At 44.9% G+C, this 12,252-nt stretch overlaps 1 protein-coding gene across 1 annotated transcript in view; it reads right to left on the bottom strand.

Moving 5' to 3' along the window:
• myo16 (myosin XVI) overlaps positions 1-12,252 on the bottom strand; it is an 82,736-nt gene that overhangs the window by 30,245 nt on the left and 40,239 nt on the right. Inside the window, exons 14-21 of the mRNA XM_071905248.2 lie at positions 10,910-11,015; positions 9,256-9,373; positions 8,415-8,562; positions 7,065-7,182; positions 5,178-5,295; positions 4,225-4,296; positions 3,805-3,946; positions 2,835-2,907 (exon numbers count right to left, since the gene is read on the bottom strand). Of these exons, the coding sequence (XP_071761349.2) occupies positions 2,835-2,907; positions 3,805-3,946; positions 4,225-4,296; positions 5,178-5,295; positions 7,065-7,182; positions 8,415-8,562; positions 9,256-9,373; positions 10,910-11,015 (895 nt within the window). The remainder of the gene's footprint in view (positions 1-2,834; positions 2,908-3,804; positions 3,947-4,224; positions 4,297-5,177; positions 5,296-7,064; positions 7,183-8,414; positions 8,563-9,255; positions 9,374-10,909; positions 11,016-12,252) is intronic.

Raw genomic sequence — 12,252 nt, 5'->3', positions numbered from 1 at the left:
TGGCAAAGTGCCTCAGAGACACAGCGCTTACATGCTTGTTTTTAAAGCACACAAACACACACACACAAATACAAACTCAAACACAAACAACCTGCAAACAGCTGTGACACCGACAGGGAAGTAAATGGGGCATAACTGAACAGCCACTCATGTAATACACTTGACCCCGACATTATGAGAACTCTTTACAGGGACACTCCACAGTAATAGAGGTTCCTCTCCGGGGCCCGGACCCTTCCACTATTCCACTATAATATGGACACTATTCCTGCTGAGATACATGACCTCTTCTTCACCCAGCAGTCAACCAATCACAGCACAGGGAGGAGTCCATTGTCCAATCAGACGTCTTAGTCTGGTGTGTGCGTATGGCCGTGGGGGGGGCTAAAGTGAGACTTGTCACATTGATGTAATGAGTAGGAACAGTACAACATGAAATGGAACAATGGGCGAACCCGGGGCAGCAAACCGCAGCAGCAGTACACTTACACTTGGCCTGAACCCACTCAAATATTGCACCGCACTGTAAATGCACAGCTAAAAACGTCAGGCAGCGGGACAAAAGCTTTCTAACAAAAGCTTCTTACACCAAGTGTTCCATGAAAAAAGACTTGAAGGGGGAAAAAAAGCATGTTGTGGTTTAGGAATGCACTTATCACACACAGCGGTGGCCCTCGACTAGATTTGCATGGAGATTCAAATGTGACTGCATTCATGAAGTTGCAAAGCAGAATCTGACGCAACTATCCAATTTTGAGCACCTACGTAGAAACAGGGCTTGGATGTCTGGGTTTATCAAGCAAGATATCCACCTGCTTTGTAACTGTTTTGTATTAGAAAAAGAAATCATGTAGGTTTGATGAAATTGAAATTAGAAAAAAAACAAAACAAAAAAAATTCAAGCCTCCAAAACAGCTCCATAACATGAAAACCTGACAAGGTTGTTTACAAGATCTCCAATGACCTCAGGGATCCTATGACTGAAAAGACTGGATATTCATTGACTCTAGGCCCTGAAATCACAAATAAACAGGGTTGGATGCTGGTGCCTATTACTGATTAAAACCCTCCAGGAGCTTTTCCCTTTGGGCACCGTCCTGTGATCCTGTCAGAACGGTTCCATGACCCACTTTTGGCTCACAGCCCACTGCTTGAGAAATGCTGATCTAGAGGTGTGTTGTTCTGCGGTGCAGACGGCCACGGTGCTATTTTTCTTCCATCAGTGTCTGTCTATTCTTTGTCTTCTAGCTAGTCTAGTCCATTAAAAGCTTAGTCCCAGCAGGTGGTTGATTGAGTTAGCTCATTAGCAAAGCGCTGAGCAGGTACAACACACCCCTAACAAACACAGCTCTAATTAACAAGACTGGGCCACACTAATGACCCTGATCACGCTGCGCATGTGAAGTGAGCTTGTGTGCGTGTTTGTGTGTGTGTACTTCAGAGTGTGAGGGCTTGTTTGTCACTGCTGTGCCACGTCTACTGTAAGTGATCATCATGTTTGTTTATCCAGCGCTTGCTCCTCCCCTCCTCTCCTCTCCAGTGTGTAATGAGTGTGATTTAGTGATTAGAGCAGGTTGTCATTAACAGGCGGCTCTCAAACGCAGCACCCAACGACGGAGGAGACATGGTGGAGAGGAGGGAGGGAGGGAGGGGAGGAGAGGAGAGTAGAGGGATTAAGGGACATTTTTAATCACTTCAGCTATAATGCCTGCCACTGAAGATAATTTCTCTCTCTTTTTTCTTCAGTTAGCCCCCTCCCCTCTCTTCTCCTCTGGTGCTTGCTCTTGCTCTCTCCATGACCTCTGGAGGAAAGGTCACTCAATCCCTCTCTTCTGCTCAGATTAGAGAACATCCTGAGGAAGGGCAAAGCCATTGACATCTTAGCGCCGCATACACACGAAAGGCACAGTCACGCACAAACACACACAAAAGGCAAAGACACACAGACTGACATCAATAAGAGCTGGAAAGAGACTGGGAGTTCCCAGGGGGGAGGACAGGTAAGCTCCGAGCAGCAGGAGTAAGCACTTATCTCCTTGAACACCTCCAATGCTCTGATTTACACCCGCAGATCACAAACACACACACACACACACACACGCACAGAGTGATATACAGACTTGTCTCACTGATCCCTGCTGTTCTTACAGTGGACTAGTCTATCAATGGTGCAGGCTTGATTAGTACATGGCAGATTTACGGCCCATGGAAGGGAAACAACATAGAGCTGAGCCTGATGTACCCTCTGCTCTATGAAGAGTTCAAACAATGTAATCACACACACACACAAATCACTGACATACTGACAACAGACAAACATCTTAGACGCACAGATCCATGCATGTACACACACACACACACACACACACACACAGACACACACGCGGGGTTCAAGCTGCCCATTACTCTAACTGCTGGCACACAGGCAGTCATTGTGTCAGCTGTCGGTTCAGTTGGGGACAGCCGGACATCACGCCACAGTGAACCGCCCGCCACACACCTCACCTCATTCATTACAATTACACACAAGAATGTTAAGGCCCAAATAGACAAACAACTCCTAAAATGTTAACAATTTGATCAAGCTCTGTTTAAAACCACATTGCATACTCACATGCTATCCACAAAGATTTCAATGGCCCAGGACAGCCTTGTAAGTCAATGACGTTAATCACCGAATGCTACAAATATCTTTGCCTTTGATAGGAGGAACGATAGAAACAGCCAGATTGAAGGGAAGAGGAAAAACACCTTGACATGTTTACTGTGAGAGAGTGTGGCAGCACATAATGCAATGACTGCCCATAATGTAATAAAAACCAGCAATTTCACACCTGCTCAAATCCATTCCTCTGAAATTCTTCAAATCCAAAGATGTCCAGGATCCCAATCTCTAGGGCAGGATCACTGGAAGAGATGAACAGACAGGAGGAGAGGGGTCAGAGTACTGCACACACACACACACACACACACATACATACACACACATACACACACATACACACACATACACACACACACACACACACACACACGCACAAGCACACCCATCACACAGTATACTGGTTGCAGTATGTATCCCATTACAACACATTTATTCCAGGATCAATTTTATGCAAGAACTTGTTTTGCTTGCTCGCATGACTCTGACAAGAATTATCATGTTTGTGTGCAGTGTGCGTGTGTGTGTGTGTGTATGTGCCTGCAACAACATATATTTGAAGGGGGGTGTGGCATGAGTGATAGAGGGAATGTGTTGGTTGAGGCATTTATTGCATTCTGTGGTTGATGCGTGTGCAGGGCAAAACACAAACACATTCCAGAAGATAGGGCTCTGGTTATCTGACTGAATGTGATAACAACTCAACAGCGTCAACAAGACCAAGGATCCCCTGGCCTCCACCTGGATGTGTGTATGTGTATGTGTGTGTGTGTGTCCTCCACATCAATCCAGCTGTGTTTATGTGTGCCCGTGCTCCACATTAACTTTGTGTGTGCGTGTGCATGTGTGTATGTCCTCCATCTCAACCCAGACGTACTTTCCATATTAACCTTCAGTGTGTGTGTTTATTTGTGCATGTCATGCAATGTAAACTATTCCAAACGCCCACTCTAAACTATGTGTTATGGCTGATAGTATCAGTGTTGCCGCTCCCAGGGCCGTGAGTGTGCTACCACTCATCTGCGATGACAGATATACTACATTGGTACTGCTTGTGATAACACTTATCAACACTGTGCGCTTCCAAAGAAATTCTTCAGTCAGTTTACACTGAAAACACAAACACACACGGATAGCCATACCCAATGCTGTCGTCCTGTCCCTGTAGATAGTCGTTGATGCTGTTGACCAGATAGCTGAAGAGGCGGCCATAGAGGGCCTTGGCCAGCTGATCCCTGTACTGCTCTGACATCTCCACTGTGTGGCGCCGAGTGATCACATCACCTGACACAAAGGGGATACGGCAATTTGGGACACTTGAAAACTCAGTTCATGGTGAGTGGTACATGTTTTTGATTTGTTTCCAAAGCCAACGAGCAGGATTGCCAGTTTCAAGCCTATAGTCACCAGCAAGTTAAAAAAAGAAATCAGACAACAGTTGAGGATTTTCCTCTACATTTATGTTTGTTTAAGTTTGACCAGTTGATCAGCATTGTGACATAGTAAATCTGCTTATGTGTGGGGAACTGCGGAGGGCCAAGAAAAGGCCGGTGAGAGGTTACCTTTGAAGTACTGAACATCAGAGGTGAGGGCGGAGCTTAGGTCATCTGAACACACCTGCAACATTCCAGAAACTGGGGACACAGAGAGAGAGAGAGAGAGAGAGAGAGAGAGAGAGAGACAGAGAGACAGAGACAGAGATGAAATGAGAGACAGGCAGAGTGAAAGACACAGAAAGGTTGAGGAGAGGTGAAAATAACAAAATAACACAATAAAACACTGGGATATGAGCCTCAGTAAATGAGTGTTGATAACATCCTAGACCCCCAGTCTGATTCAACCTGCCTGACGATGATATCACACTGCCAGCACGACAAGCTGAGCTCCGCTACAGCTCATCGCTGCTTAATTGATCAGTGTTGCTGGCAGCAGTTAGTCATCCGTGGATTTCTGGGCAGAATCCATAAACAAGCAGCAGAAGGTGATAGAAACCCAGAATCCCTCTGCTGACATCACTAGCGATGACATCACGTCTCCCTGACAACAAGTTGCTCTGTCCTGCTCCAGCGCTGATGTCATTTGTTTACCATCGCACTAAGGTCAGGGGTCACAGGAGCACATGTGTGGTTGCATAATGAGAGAGAGAGAGAGAGAGAGAGACGGAGAGAGAGGAAACACTGACCTCAATATAGAGAAAGCGTGTGTGTGAGTGTGTGGAGAACGGCAGGGATCTCTCCTCACCATGGTTACGCTCTGGCCAAAAATGGGGCTTACCAAACAGGTGACTGACTGGCCTTTAGCTAGGGCTGGCAAGCTGCCAAGCACAAGTCCAAGGGAGAGAGAGAACAGGGAAACAGAGAGCATACACGGGAGGAGGAGCAATGAGGCTGAGGTAAACAAGAGGATGGGGAGTGACACGGTTTCTCCCAACCACCCTTGACAGTCCCTCCCTCCCCCCGTCCCACCCCCATGCAGGGTGGAGAAGTGACCCTGGTCATGTGACAGGGGTGCTGACCTCTCTCCAGGAGCTGCAGGTCGGAAGGGAAGGCTGTATCGGCGTCTGTCAACGCGGTGAAACGCAGGTCCCCGACATGGAGCACAGCGGACAGCAACGTAAACATTGAGTCCACTTCCTAGCAGAGAGAGAGAGACAGCGAAAGACAGAGAGAGAACGAGGATGAGAATGTTTACTATTAGCAATTGGAGATGAGAAAAATCTTTGTGTAATCAAAAACCTGTATTTTCAATGCCAAGTTACATTACACTTTCATGCATAGAAAATCTTTCATTATTCTGGAACCAAGCCAAACCACTGATAATGGATTGCAAAATGTCAAAAATGCATGGACGTCATTTAGAAAATGCAACGCTTTTTTCCTCAAAACAGAAGTTGATTCCTTGGAGATAGGTTTTTTTTGTGACAAATGTTACGTGAGCATTCCTTATCCTTTCCTCTTTTCAACTCTCTCCGTTAACTCAACCCTCATCCCTCCATTCCTACAGTTACCACACATCTCCCTCCCTCTCTCCCACTCTCCCTTCCTCCTCCTCTTCCTTTCCTCTCTGTCCTTGAGTAGAGGACGCTTAATGGAATCCCCTATTACCCATTACACAGACCTACTGAATCTCTGGGAGGGGGATGTTTGAGTGTGTGTGTGTGTGTGTGTGTGTGTCTGTGCGTGCACACTCTGAGGGCAGGATATTGGAGCTGATATCTGGGAGATAAACACATGCATTAGTCTCTGTCTGACACTCTATACATAGAGAGAGTCCCCCCCGCTCAGCGAGGAGAAGAAAGGGAGCGAGGGAGAGAAAAGGAGCGATAGGGAGCGTTAATGACGATTGACCTTTGGGTCTGGGCTGGGAGTCGTCCCCTGATGAGAAGCTTAGACAGAGACCAATGGGTGGTCTATCACTTCCACACCCCCCCTCTCCTCCCCTCCTTCTTTCCCTCTCTTTTTCCCCTCTCTTGTCCAGTGGACACTCGTGCCCTCTGATAATACTTGTATCTATCGGCCTATCCCTCCGTCTCTATCCTCTCAGGAAGTGCTAGAGAAGAGAGAGAGACACCTCCCTCCCCTCCCCCCCCTCCCCCTCGCCTGCGTGTATTGACTGCTTCTGGATTAAAAGGTGAGATGGTGGTCACTCACTGCTGACAGATGCTGACTGGGAATCTAAGAATAGAAAGCGATAATGTGCTGGGAACACACTTGCACTGTACATACGAGGCGCAGTATAGGACGGGCTGTACTATACTGTCGCGCACGGCTAAATCAGCCCCGTCGTCCTTCGCATTCGCTCACACTTCACATAATGGCTCAGTGCGTCTTAGGATGCATAATTCAAAGACTAAGAGAGTGTTACAGTTAGGTGTTAAGTGTTTGTGTCTCTGGAGGCGTATAACTGCGTAGCTGGGCCTGTGTATAGCGTAACAGGTAGAGTGGAGTATTAACACTGTCGGGGATAGGGGTTCGATTCCCACTGGGGCCACTCGTGCTAAAAAAACAATATAAATGTAGGCATTCCCTGTACTGTAAGGCAATGGTTGGGTCCAGGCAGCTCCAGAGGGTTTCAAAATGAGTAATAGTTTAATTTAATTTAATTATAATTCACTAGGAATTATCCCAATTAGAGAATGTATAAGAATGACTATTTTAATCACAGATTTCCCTCTTACTACTATTATCTCCCCACATTCATAGGGAACATTTAATCAATTCAATAATGAGTCAATACCTACAAAAATCTTCCCATATAGGGCTCTCTGGGACAAAATCTTATCAAATGGTCTAATTTGTGTCTATCTGGGGGTCTGTGACATGAAAACTTTCGAGAACCCCTGCTGTAAGGCACCTTGGAACAAACAGGTTCATCAGAAACTCTATGCTGTGCCATTCAGTACCTGCTTGTTGAAGCCCAGGGCTCGCAGGGCTTGTTTGAGGGCAGTGAGGCGCTCCCTGCTCTGGGTAGAGGCTGTAGCCACGGGAGGGTTTTCCCCGGGAAGTCCTCCACTCAGATACCTGGAGCAAAGACAGAGAAACTGGGACTACAGAACGATACTTCAACCGCAAAAACACATGAAATTAAAATAGAGGACTAGGGGAATCCTGGTCCTATGATCAGAGTAAATAGACAGGTCCACCTGTTCAAAATATGTAGCCATGTGCTCAGCGGGAATTTATGTGCATTTCCTTGGATGAGAGAGACGCAAAGTCCAAAGATTTATGAGGTGCTTTTATGCAGAGTGACATACAGCCACAGTCACATTCATCCACTAGAATGAAAATGAGATTGTGATGAGGAAGTGGTGAGAGAGCAATTCGGGGGAGAGGGGAAAGGGAGGACGGGGGTTTAAATCAGGGGAACTGGATCACGCACACCCAGCAGTGAGACAGGGGGCAATGATGGGTTAGTATCCTGCCAGAGTGACTAGCGTGCTTCTCAGGCTCCAAAACAGTTCCAATTCAGGTCAGCGGTTATCCCATCGGCGTACAAAGGATTGTTGATGCAACAGTAACACGCAGTCACACTGTCACTTTACAAGTAAGAGCACGCACAAGCAGGAATGTGCAAACACTGCCACTCACAAACACACAGACAGACAAAAACAGATACCAGCATAGAAATGCTCATCCATATACACACAAGTGGGAACATGTATAGCAACTATACTTTCTCATGCTGATTGTGTAAAATTGTGGATCTTGCTGGGGTTAAGAAGGCATGATGTAACTGAGTGAATATTTGAAAACATAGGCTATGTTTAGGTTTAAAAAAGGGGGGTTCGACTTAAATAAGCCGCTCTATTCTCCACTGGGACTTATTTAGCCTATTTCTTACAACATTAGCCAGACAAACACAGGATCTCTCTGTGTTAACAGAAAATGAGGTGTGTTTATTGCTTGAGGTCTGCAGTAGTGAACTATGATGGGGTTGAAATATATGAGGAGGATATCAAAAATGTACATGATCGCTGACCTGGGTTGAATTGTATAGATTTCTGTGATCTAGTTAGGCTATTTGAGGTCTAAACTGTGCATGTACTGCATGTGAGTCAGTGTTTCTTCCAGAATTTTTTTCCTTGTGAGGTGGAAAGACCTCTGAAATGATGTGTGAAAATGTGACTGTCAAACTCTCCACTGGAACCCATGCAGCTCCTATGGGCCAGGTCACCCACCACCACCCATCGTCTACAGCTCACCAGTAATTTAGTGAACTATCAATATGCTCACTGCACCCGTGAGCCACGTACCTATGAGCCAGGACGTTGTTGAGGTAAAGTGCACTCTTCTCCTCAGGCGACAGGCCCTCAGCCATCAGATAGAAGATGTTGAAGCTGTGTTGGTGATGAGGCAGGCGGACCAGACGAGACTTCTCCAGCATGTAGGTGTACACACGGGCTTAAACAGCAAATATGTTAGCAGCATGTTAGTAACATTTCACCAACACTGACTATAGTTGTCAATCCATACAATACAATACAGTCATTGATAGTCTAATTCGTTGGGGTAAAATGAGGTGAGCATCAGTGGAGCTGTTAAAATGGAGCACAAGGAGACAAACTGTGATAATACACAGATGGAGTCTTAGTGCCCCCTGCTGGTGATACAGTGATGTAAACCTGATCCTGAACCTGATGTGTTCTCATGGAAAACAACATCCTATTAGTCAGGAAATTCTAGTATTGCACCTTCAATGGCTCATTTATCATCATATCAAATTTTCAGTGACCCAGATACAGTGTTTCCTAATGACAAGAAACAAGAATCAGACACCTGGAATGTACCACTAAGGCATGTATACACCTTCTCCAGTTTAATATTGATTTTATACAGACTGCATATGCTCAGTTGTCATGATAATACTTATATTATGTTTACTCTTATATACAGGGATAATCATGTGTGGGATAGAAACATAATATCCCAAATATCGTAAAACCTAAGCCAGGATATTTCCTGGCACTTAATTAAGTGCAATGGAAACACACTTTTTTACACTTTTTTCTCAGCCCTCAACTGTATGAAAATAAAAGTTGTATTATCAAACAACCAGTCCAGGTCCAGTGCTACAGTGAGAAAAGTGCAGGTTACCTCTGAGCAGTGTCCTCCTCTTCTCACAGTACTGCAGGCTGAGCAGCTTGATGAAGCGGCTGGAGTTGTTGTTCCTTGGGGTCTTGGCATGACCAAAGGCCTCCAGAATGCAGTTCACCTGTATATCACATAAAAAAATGACAGAAATGAAAACACTTAATATGTTTTAGAATTACTCTTACCACAGGTGTACCTTGCTTTTCCAAAACAATGACAGTCTCAAATAAAAAGATAGCTTTTAAAGAAACAGGAACCAAAGCCCTTCACAAGATCGTGGTTGTCCTGTTTGTGGTTCTCTGGAAATATCTCTCTGTTTTGGCCCATATAAAATGAGTGGCAATAAAAAATTAATCTACTAGTATACTCAAGAAATGGGTGCAATAGGAGTCCTGCTATCATTCCAACTCTCTCCACTAGATGTCAACATGCCTCCGTTATCTGGGTACCCCACATTATTCCTGTCCCGGAGTGATCAGAGAGCGAGCTGACCCAGATATTGACTACATAACGATGACTTCATCAGAACACAGCACTTCTACTCCCAGGCTACACACTCTGCTCTGTTACCCAACTGGAAGACTGGGGAGAGAGCCAGAGAATCATCTGTCAAGCACCGCAGAGCCAGTCATATTCCAAACAGCTGGGAATAGGGAATACAACAAGATCAGGATCAATGATTTCAGCGCTAACTTAAATGCCAGCTACTTTTTTCTTCCTCTCTTGAGTAGAGTACAAAGGAGGATACAAAATTCTCATGCACCTTGCTAAAGCCAGAATTTATTTTTTCTTTCATAAAGAGCTGTAAGTTATGTGGTTCTTTTACAGTGATTGCTGGTCGTTACCTATTCTCTCAAAATGTTTCATGATTGTAGCGTCTCATCGTTCGCTGGTAAATGAGCTATGGATGAGTTATAGATATTTCTTGAGCATGCACCCCCCTCTAAGAATAACACTCAAACCATTTCTCTGCAAATGGTTCTGGAATTGGCATCATACAGAAAGGGTCAGCTATCTGGAAAATATAATGATACAATCAAACACAATGTCCGAATGCTGAAATGATGTCTCAGACCAATGAAAAGCTATCAAGCACAGAAGACTGCTAGCCTGTACCGAGCGAGGGCCCCATACTGTGGCGTGCTAATCCATATATCTATTCTCTCCCCCACCACAGCAACACAGAAGAACAGTGGGAGACATTCACAGAGCTAAGAACCCTGCTTGTCTACATTGTCTGCTATTGGATTTATTTGATCACAGAGACGACAGGGGGAAGGAGCAATAAACACAAGCAGGGGGGGAAAGGAAGTAAGCTGCTGTCAGTGCCTTGCCTTGAAGAACAAACAGAACATTCACAAGCTTGTTGATGGTGGGAAGGCATGGAGTTTAAAATAAAGCAATAGAGCAGATGACTTTGTTTTTTTAAGATTCTTTTTTTTGGCACTTTATTACGTAGCTCAAAGTAAAGAGACAGGAGACACTTGTGAGAGACAACGGGGTGACATATGAAAAAGGTCCCAAGCCAGATTTGAACGCAGGACATTGCGGTTACACGGCATGCGCCCGCCAACCGAGCCGCCAGGACGCCCCACCAGATGACTTGAATTGTAAATGATCTTGTCGGATATATTCAGGGGAGACGGTCCAGACTTACGTGTTTCATTCTGGGTTCCAGAGCAAAGCCTTTGGGGCTGGAGCGAGCGGTCAGGTGTCTCACTATGTGCTTACAGGCCTCTGTTTTCCCAGAACCACTCTCACCACTAGAGAGAGACACAGAGAGACACAGAGAGGGAGTTAGTATATACTATAATAATAATATATGTATTTCTCAGTTAATGCTGTATATTAGCTGAGTAATACATGTTAACATATGTGCAGATTTTCATCAATTTCTGTTTCTTTTATAATCATTATTTTTAGTTATTATTTTTTAGTTTTTACTGTTCTTTTTATCTTGCTTTCAGCAAAACATCAAATGAACTGAGAGAGAAAGGAGAGACAAGAGAAAAAGGAGAGAGTAACAAAGATACAATAGAAAGGTTGCTGTTGGGTGGAGCTTAACTTCAAGAGTAAAAAGCAAATGTAATGAAATAATGAATATAAATAATAATATTTGTGTGCCTGCATGTGCATCACCTTCCCCTGTATGTGTCTCAGATGAGTGGGTGTGAGGTGTTAGTCATGAGGGTGTTTCTTACATCTGTCACCTCAGTCACACGCCTCCACCCACCTGACATCACCCCTTCAGGGACTCCCTCCCTTTAAACCCATCATCTATTCCTCCTTCCTACTAACACTAACATCGCTCCATCCACCACCACTTTCCATACACTGTTACTGCCACAACTTATCTGGCACCAGAGGCGTGTTTCTAATTTGGCATCTAGTGGATATGGGACTTGACATAAGGTACCTCTACAGTACATGCTCTGACACACACCGACATGCAGAGAGTTGAGACCAGCAGAGTAACACCCAGCAGATGGCTTCAGAAGGTCATAAGCCCTTACTAATGACCGCAATGTACTGTGGTGCGCTGTTTGTGTGTGTATGTGTGTTTTATATTTCCTACTAACAACTCCGCTGAGTGTGAAGTCCAGAGGCCTTTCCCCTCTCTTTTCATTTACCAGTTTTTTATTAGATTTCAAGGGCATTTTGTTAGTGCACTAGCCTCCGGGGATCATGGCCACTGATTGCCTGTAAACGTGCAGGAGTGTGTGTATGAGCGTGCACGCGTATGTACGCGTGTGTGTGTGTCTGTCAGACAGAGGAGAGAGAGAGAGAGAGAGAGTGTAAGTGAAATAGAAAGAATGAGAGAAAAATAAAGAAGAAAGAGCGTCATACAGAGCCAGAAAGAAAAAAAGGAGAAAAAATGAGAGAAAGAGAAAGTGAGGAAAGTGTCAGAGTGAGAGAAAAAGAGAAAGAGAAAGAGAAAGAGAAAGAGAAAAAGAAAGAGAAAGAGAAAGAGAAAGAGAAAGAGAAAGAGTGTGTGTGAGA

This window comes from Centroberyx gerrardi, chromosome 10 (genome assembly GCF_048128805.1).
Source record: "Centroberyx gerrardi isolate f3 chromosome 10, fCenGer3.hap1.cur.20231027, whole genome shotgun sequence".
Taxonomy (NCBI): domain Eukaryota; kingdom Metazoa; phylum Chordata; class Actinopteri; order Beryciformes; family Berycidae; genus Centroberyx; species Centroberyx gerrardi.
Note: the sequence above shows the minus strand (reverse complement) of the source record. Positions and strands in the feature narration are given on the sequence as shown.